General features: G+C 42.4%; 1 protein-coding gene across 1 annotated transcript in view; it reads left to right on the top strand.

Moving 5' to 3' along the window:
- Positions 1-13,769, top strand: part of HIBADH (3-hydroxyisobutyrate dehydrogenase) — a 217,175-nt gene that overhangs the window by 30,422 nt on the left and 172,984 nt on the right. The window contains exons 3-4 of the mRNA XM_033930772.1: positions 2,276-2,385; positions 8,294-8,415. Of these exons, the coding sequence (XP_033786663.1) occupies positions 2,276-2,385; positions 8,294-8,415 (232 nt within the window). The remainder of the gene's footprint in view (positions 1-2,275; positions 2,386-8,293; positions 8,416-13,769) is intronic.

Below are 13,769 nucleotides of genomic sequence, written 5' to 3' on the forward strand. Positions count from 1 at the left end.
TTTCTACCTTCCACATCAACCAAGAAGTTCATTTGCCTGTGGTTCATGCTATGGGTTTGATGAAGCAGGATAAGGTATTGCAGGCACTAGACGTAAGAAGAAGTTTGCTCCGCTATTTAGACAGAACCAGTAACTTTCGTCTCTCAGACCATCTTTTAGTTCTGATCAGTCAAGCCCGATGGGCCGACTGGTTTCAAAGGCCTCTGTTTCCAGACAATTTATTTGGCATATGTTGGCTGTGGCAAACAGCAGCTAATTTCGCTGAAAGCCCATTCATTAAGAAGTGTGGCAACTTCCTGGGTGGAGTTCTGGGTGAATCTTCCTGAAGAAATCGGCAGGGCAGCTACCTGATCCATGCTCCATACAGTTACAAAGTTTTTTACAGAGTGGATGTAGCTACAAGAAAGGACACCACATTTGAGTCCTCTGGTTTTGCGGGCAGGTGTATCTGTCCCACCCTAGACATCAGATACTGCTTTGATATATCACCTAGACTCCAGATTCCTATATCCTTGTACCAGAATGGAAGATTAGGTTATTGCCTGGATAATCTTCTTTCTGGAAAAGGATATAGGAATCTGGACGTCATTTCAAATGTACTTGCTCTTTGCCTTTGATGGTTCAGAGGGTCCAGAGATGCTGATCATATTCTTCCAGTCAGTCACATGAAACTGTAATGCTTGAAAAAAAAAATAATAAAAGAAAACAAGATTGGGAAGCACAGGGGATATTCTTAAGAGCTCCAAATGTGTTGGTGCTGGTTGCACACAGAGAGGCGGTTTCTTCGTTCCACCTAGGTTTTATGATGTTGGAAGTTAATCTTGTTTATGTTGTTTGTTACAGAGCAAAACAGAATGTGTTTGTGGGGAGATTCCCCATTCCTCTCCTTTTTGATTTGGTACAAACTGAAGGTGGCAGTACAACCACTGGGAAAGAAGGAGGAGTTAAAAAGATGTAAAGATATCCTTTTGCAAGCAACTCGCAGGAGGAGATTGATCACCTAGAATCCAGATTCTATATCCTTTTCCAGAAAGAAGATTATCTAGGTACGAACCTAATCTTCTATTATTTACATGTATAGATGCTTCTAAAGTGATCTCCAATATCAATTGCTCCCTACCCACAAAAACCACTCTCTCCCATGCTCTAACTGGCTTAATTCCTGAGTATCTTATATAATCTTTTATCATTACAAACTCTAAACTTTCTAGAAAATCTCACTCATTATTTTCATTCCCTTCTGTAAAGGGATGTAAATATAAGAAATTTTATGAACGATTGCTATCTTTTCAGGCAGCCTTATGGACTAGGGATTTAACTCATATATTCATATTCCCAAATTCATATCAACAATTTCGACATGCCTTAAAAATGTATATTTTTAGGGAATCTTTCTGAAGTTATTGGATGTTTATTCATTTGTATTACTAGTCTTTGTAAATCGCATAGAACTTAATGGTATTTGCGATATACACGTGAGTTTTATGTTATGTTATGTTCCACAATCTCTCCCAGTCACAGATTTCCCTGTTCTACATATATACACACAATCCTTCCACACATTTCTTTTCTCCACACAGACTTGGGACAATCTTTGTCCCACCACACACAGATCTTATCTTTATGTCCACCAATGTTGTTACTATTTGGGTTTCTGCCAGGGACTTGTGACCTGGATTGGCCACTACTGGAAACAGGATACTGGGCTAGATGGACCATTGATCTGACCCAGTATGGCTATTCTTAAAGTCTAAACTGAGGCTTCCCGTGCTGCTTAGTTGTGCTTTACACTAATAACAGTTCTAAAATAACCCCTTTAAATGCTAGCCTATGAACTGTAACAGACTTGTATGCTAAGAGAAAACTATCCCTTAAAACTCCTTTGCTAAATGAGTAGAGTATTTAAAATAAAGTCCGTGAGCTTACCTAGATAACTTTAAATCTATCCTTTTCCAAGTGTTCAAGCAACGTCCCAGCAAAATGCTTACCAGTGAAGATCTTTCTGTCTCTGGAAGTCATCTCACAGCACCTCTTCTGTGTTCCATCCTTCTTCCCCACATAGATCCTCTGTACCACAGATCAATACACAACCCCTCTCCACCTTGACACAGATCCTGTCTTTCACACATGCACACATTTCTCCAACCCCCCACAGATCCTTTCTTGTATCCCCTCTCCCCAATACAGAATGCAAGCGTCCATATGTAGTTTACACTATGAAAAACCTGTTGGATATTCTCAGAAGATGCTGTAACAAGAAATCTTTATTTTTCAGATAATGGAGTCTCCAGCTGATGTAGCAGATAAAGCTGACAGAATTATTACTATGCTACCATCAATCCCAAATGCTGAGGAAGTTTATACTGGGCCGAATGGAATTCTGAAGTAAGTACAAGTGTCTTCCCATGGTTTATTTTTTCATTAAAAAAAACCCCAATGAAGTGGGATAAGTAAAACTCTATATCCAGATAACCTTTTATTGTCAAAAAGCTTGATTGCAGCTATCCATATATGAATGAGATCATCAAAAATAATTGATGTGAAAAGAACCCAACTCATTCCATGTTTTGGCATACAGTGCCTTCTTTAGGAGTCATTCAAAAGAATAAACATGAAAAAACATAATGAGATAAGCATAAGAGGAAATAAATGAATATGGTGAACAGTTGTGAAAATGAAAATAAGGTCAGTTTAAAGGATACCATATAAGACAGGACTGACTTATGTAGTTATCTTAGCTGGTTATACACTGAGTATCGGCATTTAACAGGCTAACAGAATGTCCCCCAAATAGTCAGTTAAGTGCTGTGGAAAATGACCAGTTCGCCCCAAACAGGCGATTAACAAGTCTGGATCCATTTCTGGCTGGTTAAATTGCTTTGAATATTGACTCACAGATATCGGTATATTTAGCACCTTTATTCATATAAGCACAGTAGCAGTGTTGAATATACAAATAATGCAGTGACTGCACTGGCACTGTCTATTTAGTTTAGGTCAGTTATCTGATGGGCATAAATTAAATGTACAGCTTATCCACCTAGTGACTGAATATCGCCACCAGCCTGCCCTCACTTCTCCCCTAACCGCGCCAGAAATATAAGGATAATAGCTGGCCATTTAGCAGTTGGAACAGTTCAATGTTATCTACTTAGTGTTTGACAATACAGAAATAGTCTAGGGCTATACACTGATTACAAATTTTAACTGCATGATTAATTGTGATTAGAATTTTTAATCGCATAAAATGCGCCCTTACATTTCCTTCTGTAAAGTACAATATATTGATAGCAGGTGTAAATTCTCAAAATTGATACATTTTAATTTGATTATCCCATAGAAAGGCAGTATATCAAATCACACTACGCTGCCCCAACTAAACTAAAAATAAAATAATTTATCTTACTCTTGTTGCCTGATGATTTTATCTTTCTAATCGTCTTGTTCTGTCTCTGGTTCTGCTTCCCTGTAGCACAGATTTGTGTTCTGAACTCTATTTCCAGGGCCTCCTGTCTATTCACTTTCTTTTTCTTTTTTTTCCTCCTTCATTTTCTGCCCTATATCCGCCCTATATCACAGTCAACTTTTCTTCCTCCTTTTCAAATCTGTCTATTTTTCAATTAGTCATATCTTGAATCAACTAGTTGTATCCTGACCTGAGTATATAATCAACTCCACCTATGTGCATGTCGGTTAAGCGCACGCTTCGGTTATCCGCAGCCCACCACCATGGTCCCGTTTTTATTTATTTTTTTTTTTTTAACCTTAAAGTCAATGGACGTAAACTCCAGATATTTGCAATTCTGATAAGCACACAATCCGCTTATGCGCACTGAAGTTATAAGTCCCAGCTCTATTCATTCACGTTACGTTCACTCCGGTTAAAAGCAATCGCGTTCTGAATTTGATGAGCCACATGTTTCCTGAAAACGGAAAAGAATTGAGAAGGCTGGAGACATTGAACAGGTGTTTTTCTGCAATGGTTTGCTGAAGCTAGAAGTCGACAACTGCCAGTCAATGGGCCTCTGCTGATGGAGAAAGCAGAACAGCTATCTCAAGAACTGGACATAGAAGACTTCAAAGCAACAATCGGATGGTTAGAGAGGTGTAAAGTTGGTAACGGCATAAAATTTAAGAAGCAGCATGACGAAAAACAAGACGCAGATGAGTTTGGTGCAGAAAGATGGATCATGGAAGTGTTGCCATTGGTCATTGGTGGATATGAACCATGTGACATTTTCAACGCTGATGAGACTGGCATACCATCCCTGATGGAACATTGGCTTTCAAATGCAGCAAAACTGTTGGCTTCAAGGTGCCAAAAGAACTATTGACATTGCTGCTCAGTTGCAATATGGACGGTAATGAAAAGCTCGAGCCGCTGGTGATTGGGAAGAATCAAAATCCTCTGTGCTTCAAAAACATGAAACGCCTGCCTGTTGATTATGAAAGCAACAAAAACGCATGGATGGCAGCGACACTGTGGATTGAATGGTTACAGAAGCTTGACAATCTGATGAGAAGATGTAGGAGGTACATTGTAATGCTTTGTGAAAACTGTGCAGCACACAGCAATGACGTAAGACTAACCAACATCAAACTTGTGTTTCTGCCGCCAAACATGATCTCTTTGATCCAACCGATGGACCATGGGATAATCGCAAACTTCAAACATCATTACAGGTCACTCGTCCTAAGATATGTGATGGCAGTGATTGATGCAAGCATGGAATCCAGCCCCTGAGCTCCTGAGCTTGTGAGAAAAATGACGGTGCTTGACTCGCTTCACATGGTCCGGGAGGCATGGAGTCGAGTCTCATCATCGACGATTTCAAATTGCTATCGACGGGTGAGCTTCATTCATGCATCTGATGAGACAATTGAACTCCCAGTTGGAATATCGCCACAAGACTTTAAGCTCTATGTCGCCGTTGACAACGATGTGCCCACATCATCTGATAGCACTAATTCCGATATCTGTACAGTCATAAAGGACACTGCAGACAACCAAGAGTCTGATGAGGACGGAGATACTGCTGCGGTCATCACGACTAATGAAACACCTGCAGAGATTGTTTCCTTCTTGGATGCGCTGAAGTCCCTACACACGCTGCGTTGTTATCTGGAGATAAATGGATGTCATGATTATGGACAGTTCTACAGCATCAGTAGTCAGATACACAGCCTGAATCGTGTAATCTGCGTACAGAAAACAATGACTGCACACAGCAGCCATGCATGGTTGTCTCCAAGCTGTTGAGTTGCTGCTAGAGAGATGCCAGTATGAGCCAGACAGCAGGGACAGCTGTGGAGTCACGCCCTTTATGGATGCTATACAGCACGGACACATCGATGTGGCTTGCTTACTCCTGGAGAAGCATCAGGCCTGTTCCACAGCTGTGGATAAGTTGGGAGCTCAGCCTGTACACCAGGCAGCAGTAACGGCACAGGATGAAGCGATCCGATTCCTGATCAGTGATCTGGCTGTCGATGTGAACACGAGGGCAACTGCCATCTGCCTAACAGCGCTGCACTACGCAGCCAAGGAAGGACATACTGCTACTGTCCTGACTCTGCTGTCCCTCGGTGCTGACTTAAACGCTAAAGATGGCAAAGGCCGATCTGCACTGCACATGGCTTGTGCGGGTCAGCATGGGACATGTATACAGATTCTCCTACAGGCTGGACTCAGGGATTCCTTCGACAGTGCTGGAACGTTGGCCCAAAACCTCATAAAGAAAGGCGAGGTCCTCCAGATCTTTAAAGACTTTGCTGGTGTCCAATAAACAACTGAAACCTTTAAAAAAAAAAAAAAAAAAAAAATGACTGATTATTTCAGTAGACTGTTGGTTTAAAAAAGGTTTACAGTGTATTGCATTAGACGGAATAGTGCTGTTTCTAAAACTGAACCATGTTAATTTGTATTCGGTGTGTTTTTTTGCTGAATAAAAGTTTTATTGCATTTGACTACAACGTACTGTGATTTTTTTCATGACTAAAAAGTGGTACTTCGATAAAGCGCACGTGGCGGTCCAGTCCAAAGAGCTTGCACTTAATTGGAGTCCACTGTATAAGTTTGGGGGGGGATGCTTCTTAGTGTCCTTGGCTTAGGTTTTAGGAGTCTGTCCACTTGCGCTTAGGTAGTTATATTCCAATCTTTCCTGTGTATGTGTGTGGGGGTAGGTGAGAGTAGGGGGAATTTTTACATTGGTGTACGGAAGGTCCTTTGGGTGCCCTTTTTTGTGGGAGTCATAAGAATCCTGACTCCTTGTTTAGTTTGTAGGTATAGGATCCTTTTTTGAGAATTTTAGTGTGGGACCCTGGGGCTTCTATTAAGTTTATAGAAGAGGGACAAGTCTATTTTCCTTTTTGGATATCTATTGCAAGTTAGGGAGCTTGAGTTGGGGTGGGATTTGTGCTGATAGATGCTGGCATTGTCATCTTGAAGCTGGGACTTTGGATCATTTACTTTACTATTGTCCCTTGATACTGCAGTTTTGGAAGTCTATTTAGGACCAAGTAAATAACATGTTAGAGAATCCAGTGGCTTTATCTTATGATACTATTTTATTTGGTACACTTATGAGAGCTAAAAGCCAATTATCAATGAGAAATAACAAACTTCTATTAGTAATGACAGGAGTTCCCATGCAGCTCATTTTAAGAAATTGGAAAAACTGGGATAAGTTGAATTACTCATTTTGGTGGGAAACCCTGTGTTATACTTATAAAATGGAACGTTGCATGGCCATACAACAGTGACGCTTTAAGAATTTTATGGATGTTTGGGAGCCATTGGCTAAATATTGTAAAGAGGAATAATTTTCATTTTGTGGATATGTAAACATACACATCTTGGGGTGGGGGAATGGAAATGGTATTGATATAGGAATTTATAAATAGTTTCATGAAGGTTTTGATTATTGGTTTATTAACTGGGAGGATGGGGGAAATTTCTTTGTGCAGTAATATTTGTAAGGTTTGTTGCGCTTATTATATAATGTACAAATATGCGAATCATTTATTGCGTATTTGTAGTTTGAAAATCAATAAAGATTTAAAAAAAAAATTGTTGAAACATAAAAGATGCTGTGGCAAGTTTTGGTAGGAAAAGAATTTATAAGAACATAAAAGAATATTAGCCAGCTAGACTTGGAAAAGCAACTGCTTATCATTGGTATTTGTGTCTTGGACTGGCTATTGTTGGAGGTGGGATGGTGGGCTCAGTGGACCTTGGTCTAACTCAGCATTGGCCTATGTTCTTAAGTAACTTAAGCTAAAAGTTGTCATCACCTTATTTTTGTTTTAGCTGTGATCACTCTGTGCAGTTGACAGTGTTGTCCTTTCTGTTAATCAGTGGCATAGGCCTGGGTGAGCAGGAGACCACTCGACAGTGGCACCCATCCTCAGTGTTGCTGGCAGGGATCTACAAGTCTGTCAGCTGAAGATGTCATCTATTGGAAGCCCAGGGCTCTCTAAGCGTTGGTGAAGTTAGTGGGGTGCTCCCAACCACCAATACTGACACCCCATGCATGCTCAGTTCATGTGCATGATATCAGGGGGTACAGGGGTCAGGGGCTGGACATTGTCATGCCATCTTCACCTGTGTTCAAACAGCCTGGAGGGTGGTGGGTTTTCTGTGGAGGTGGTCTTCAGCTGATGTAGCTTGGGGATCCTCACCAACAAAGGCATTAACTTTTAATATGCAGGGGATAGGGAATTTAGGAGGAAATGTGTGGGCCGACCCAGAAATTCACTTATGGCTACACTAGTGATCTTAATTCCTTGAGGTTGGAAGGTTTGCCACTAAGGTGTAGATGGGCTGGAGTAAGTCTTAACAGAGATTTTGGCAGTTGGAACCCAAGCACAGTACCAGGTAAAGCTTTGGATTCTTGCTCAGAAATAGCTAAGAAGAAAAAATTAAAAAAATTAAATTGAATCAGGTTGGGCAGACTGGATGGACCATTCGGGTCTTTATCTGCCGTCATCTACTATGTTACTATGTTAAATAACAAGCCATAAGCTGCATTTTTGTAATGCCAGACATTCATATAATTCATCGTTTGCGTATATTTTATGCAGCAGTCCTAAAAATACAACTAAATGGGTCCTGTTTTAACAAAATGGTTTTTATTACTGGACCCAATAATTTCAAGATGATGAGGAAATCAGAGTTCTTCCTTTCAACGAATACGATTGCAGGTAGCTTGATTATTATTAAGCTAAAAACATAAAAACTGTTGCAGTGGTACACTAAACATCATCCAGCTAAACTTCAATTTTTGTTTTTAAGGCTAGTGAAAAAAGGTTCATTGTTGATAGACTCAAGCACTATTGGTCCTGCAGTATCCAAGGAACTGGCAAAAGAATGTGAGAAAATGGGAGCTGTATTTATGGATGCCCCTGTATCTGGCGGTAAGTGTTTCCCTCGAAAGGATAAACTATGGCAGTATTGTAAAGGTTGTGGCTTTAGACAAACAAATATTGTATGTTCTATGGTATTTAGCTTATGGGTTTTATTTTCCACTTTTAGTTTTGGGATGGTCATCTTTGGCTGTATGAAGTGGATGTATTCACTGCTACAGAACTAGTGAAGGAAAATTTTTATGTAACTACATTTTTATGGCTTTATTTACCATTGGCTGATTTTCAAAAGGTTTAGAATTTAAGGCAGTATTCAAAATGTTGGTCACTGCTTTGTTGAGGGGGTGATTTATCTGCTCGTGAAATAGATTGTAATATGTATTATGGTCTTCCAGCTGTTAATTTGCAGCTACTAGAACAGTGTTTCTCAACACACGGTACATTTGCAAGCCACTTGTTGGGAGTAAGTGCTGCCATGAATATTGCCTGCCTGCCTGCCTCCGCCTAAGCTGCCTCCGCTGCCTGGGTTCCCTCCTTCCTGCCTGTCCCCCTCCATCAAAGCCAACCCAACCACAGCCTCCACTCCTTTCACCTGGATTTGACTTCTTCCCAGTTCCCGATTCCCCTCCACCTACCAGCTCCCTGCCGCTATATTTTAAAATCTTCGGGTAGCTGGAGGCACAACAAAGCCAGCCTTCCACTATCTGCCTGCCCCAAAAGTGTTCTTTCTGCAGTGTTCTGCTAACATATTGAATTTCCTGTATGTTCTTACTCCCGAGATTATATCAAATCTGATCATGTTATGGTCAGTGTTATCAAGAGGCCCCAGCACCATTACCTCCTGTACCAAATCATGTGCTCCATTAAGGAGCAGTCTAGAATTCTTCTCTTGTTGGTTCCTGAACCAGCTGCTCCATAAAGCAATCATTGATTTCTTCAAGGAATTTTACCTCCTTATCGGGCCCTGATGATACATTTACCTAATCAATATCGGTGTAATTGAAATCGCTCATTATTATTGTGTTACCAAATTTGTTAGCCTTCCTAATTTCTGATAACATTTCTGCATCGGTCTGTTCATCTTGGCCAAGTAGACAGTAGTATATACCTATCATTTAACTTTTTTCTCTTTTACACAAGGAATTTCTGTCCATAGGAATTCCACAGTGTGTTTCGGTTCCTACAGAATGTTTGGTCTATCCGATTCAAGGCCCTCCTTAAAAAGTAATGCTACCCCTCCACCAATTCAATCCATCCTATCACTGCAATATAATTTGTATTCCTTCCACCAGGTCTCAGATATGCCTATTATATCTATTTTTTCATTTAGTACAATTTATTCTAACTCTCCCATCCTGTTTTTTAGACTCCTGGTATTTGCATAGAGACATTTAAAACTTTGTTTGTTGCTCCTTTTTACAACCTGCTCAGCAGTTGACGGTGATCATTTGCTAAGGAAGCAGAGTACTTAAAATAAGTCCCTGAGCATACCTATTTAACTCGGTCTATCTTTCTCCAATGTTAACAATTTCCCAGCAAATCTTTACCAGTGAATCTCTGTCTCTGTGTCTCTCTGTCTCTGTCTTTGTGTCTTTCTGTCTCTGTCTCTCTCTCTTTGTCTCTGTCTCTGTCTCTCTCTCTCTCTCTCTCTCTGTCTCTCTCTGTCTCTCTCTCTCTCTCTCTCTGTCTCTCTGTCTCTCTCTCTCTCTATATATATATATCTATATCTACATATACACATACACACACACACACCAGATCTATCTGTAATATCTGGTAGAGAATGGATTTCCCAGACTTTAATATAGGACCTAACAATACAGATTACCAGATTATCATGAAATATTTTCTTGGGTCTTATCTGCTATAATAAAACCCTTAGCACGCATGTGCATTTGATACTCTGTGATCTGTGCATCCTTGGCACCGCATGCGCAGTAGAAGGAGCATGATTTCGTGTGGCGGTTTCTGCATGCACAGTGGGAAGAAATGTGTGGCAGTTTCCCCATTTCGACAATGAGCGTTGAAGCTTGCGGCAGTTTTAACATTGCCTTCCCTCCGTGACATTGCCAAAATCAAGAGACTTCTTCATGTGGTACAGATTGCCTTCCCTCTGCGATGCTGGACAGGGGGAGCAGGGAAGGGCTACTACTGTACAGGGGAGCGCAGGGAAGGGGTGCTACTGGATGGGGGAGGGAAAAGGAAGGGAAAGGGGCTACTGCTGGATGGGGGGGCAAGAAGGGGTGCTGCTGGACAGGGGGAGGTAAAAGTAAGGGAGAAGGGCTACTGCTGGACAGGGGGAGCAAGGAAGAGGTGCTGCTGGACAGGGGAGAGAGACAGAAAGAAAGACAGACAATGGGCAGGGAGAAAGAAAGAAAGAAAGACAGACATACAGAAAGAAAGAAAGAAATGCCTTAAGTCTACACATCTATTCTAGCACCCGTTAATGTAATGGGCTAAAAAACTAGTATTAAATAAATCAATAAATCACCTGAATGCCTGGTGTACAATCAGGTATAGTAGATATTTTTCCGTCCTTATAGGACTCAAAATCTGAGTTTGTGCCTGAGGCAATTGAAGTTTAAGTGACTTGCCTAAGATCACAAGGTGTTGCGGTGGGATTTGAACTGGGCTTCCCTCCTTCTCGGTCTTCGGCTGCTCTAACCATTAAGCTAGCTAGTCCAATACTTCACTGAAATTTTTTTCAACACAATAATACAGTGATTGCTTTGTTAAAATTTATACCAACACTAACATTTGTTTCCCCCATTTTCTTTCATTTTTTAATCCAGTGGACAGATAGCATCTCTGGGCAGTTCAGGCACCCTTGCTGAATCTCAAGGGATGAATAGTATGTATTCTCATCTCTGCGTCATGTTTAGGCAGGAGTTGCCCCAGTACTTCCTCTGCCAAAGCACATTAACTCTGTGACATTTGTGATCTGTGCTGGTCCTGTTAAGTAGCAGATTTGACTCATCCTTATTAACATGGCCTGATCCAAAGGCACTACCAAACTGTTTTCAAAGATAAATAATAGAGTTGAGCCCAGAATAGGCATAGGATGGTAGCATATGTTCCCTTTCATTTTGAGTGTTTGTGTGAGCTAATGGGAAGGCCAAATTGTGTATCAGCCTAATGACAAAATATAGCAGTAATTTTGTCTTACATTGATTAATCAGTGATGACATATTTACTTGAACTGGACATACAAGAAGTGTGAACTGGACATACAAGAAGTGTAAACTGGAGTAGCTTATATAGAAATAAATAAAATGGTCTAAACATTAAAGTGATAAATGATATAAAATGAAAGCTTTACTTTCTAAGCAATTGACATGTTGATATAAGTTGAAATGTGCAGATGCAAACGGGAAGACGTAATAAGATGAGCCATGAAGGCACTCATAGGTCCTAGACAAACATACTCTTTGTTGAGGATACAGGTGTGGTGGTACTATTTAAACACAAGCTGGGGAATTCTATAAACGGTGCCTAAAGTTGGCACCTATATCGTGCTTATCCACTAGACTTAGGGCTAGATTCACAAAGCGATTGTGTACCAATCGGTTTGTGACCCCTTAGCGACCAAATTTCCCTCTGGCCCAATTCACTTACCTCTCTGCCGACTTACCTCTCTGCTGACCATCCTCTGATCCGTGCATGCAAATGAGGGGAGGGACGTTCAAAAGTAGGGAAGGCAGCTATTCACAACACAGTCAATCCGATCCAACTGGGCTGGCCGATCAACTCCAAAAGCGACTGCTGGGGACCAGTTGTTCAGTGGTTTCCTATTCCATATCCTTCTCTGCCCCAAAGTCCTGCCGCCCTGCACTGCCCTTCCCCACTCTGCGAACCCGTGGGTGAGGCGGTGGGGTTGGTGGGCCAGTCGTGCTTTATCGGAGGGGGAGTATCAGGCAGGGCTGGTATGTCAGGCTAGTGATGGGGCTAGTGTAGGCTCTCCTGCCTGCCCTGCTCTGACCCGGTCTCTCCTGCCTGCTCGCTGGACTCTCCTGCTCTCTGCCGCCGTTCCCCGCAGTGCAGGCCTGCTTTAAAACCATGGGCTTGCACTATGGGGAATGGCGGTAGAGAGCAGGAGAGTCCAGCGACCAGGCAAGAGAGATCGGGGCAGAGCAGGACAGGCAGGAGAGATTAGGGCAGAGCCCTGACAGCAGTGACAGGAGGCTGCTTCTCCTGTCAGGGTCTGCACATGAGCAGGGATCACACATTTGAGATCCCTGCTCGCAAATGGGGGCATTCCTCCAATCGCCCCCATTTGAATACAACTGATTTGTGAATCGGTCGGACCTGCCTGAATCGGAAATGGATTGTTCCGATTCGGGCAGGTTAGTGAATCTATCTCTTAATTGGTACTAATAATTGACAATTAGCACCTCCATAATTGATGTAAATTGCACTTAATTGGATGTTAGGTGGCTAGATGCACTAAAGTCAGTTGGTAATACCGACTGGATCGCTGTTGACCGATTCTCTGGCCGATTGTGGAACAGTGATCGATGTCCTACCAAGTTTGCAAGCAGATTATTTGCACCAGCAAACCCAACAGACAGATCAATCGCTCAGTGAGCAATTGACATATGTGCAGAACCCTAACAGTAGTGACAGGGGAAGCAGCCTTCTGTCACTGCTGTTAGGGCTTCTTCTATTTTAATGGCATAGATGTGCACTTATTACACATGTACAATCTGCCCCATTAATAAAAAATACCCCCGCGCTGGTGGCCCTCCCCAGTATCTTTCCCATGACTCCCGCCCCCGGCAGCAAAAATGGCTGGAAGGATGCCTACTCCCTCCTACCTGGCTGAATACCCCCCCTCCCAACCATCCCCTCCCCCCCTTTCTCCTGAAAAAAAGCAGGAGGGATGCCTCCTCGAACCCCACTCCTCTATACCTTTGCTAGACATTGGGAGCTGGAGCGAAGCATGTGCCTCCAGCTCCAAGCCCCTCCCGTAGAAAATGATGGGCCTTTTCCTCCCTGGTACACCATGTGATGCACGGGGAGGAACCTAAGATCTTAGGTGTCTGAGCCAATCAGGGCCTTAGGCTACTCCCCAAGCATCACATGGTGCACCGGGAAGGGGCTTGGAGCTGGAGGAATATGCTTCTCTCCAGCTTTCAACATCTAGCAAAGGTACGGGGATTTGGGGGAGTGGGGATGGGGTTTGGGGAGCTTCCGATAGGAGGGAGTGGGCATCCCTCCTGCTTTTTTATCGGGAGGGTAGGGGATGGTTCTGGAGGCCACCATTGGCAGGAGGGAGTGGGCATCCCGACCCTCCTGCCTTTTTTTTTTTTTTTTCTTTTTCAGGAGGTTAGGGGATGGTTTGGGGGGGGGGCCTCTGTTGGCAGGAGGGAGTGGGCTTCCCTCCTGCCAATTTTCTCTTGTTTGGA

This window comes from Geotrypetes seraphini, chromosome 2 (genome assembly GCF_902459505.1).
Source record: "Geotrypetes seraphini chromosome 2, aGeoSer1.1, whole genome shotgun sequence".
NCBI classification, from domain to species: Eukaryota; Metazoa; Chordata; class Amphibia; order Gymnophiona; family Dermophiidae; genus Geotrypetes; species Geotrypetes seraphini.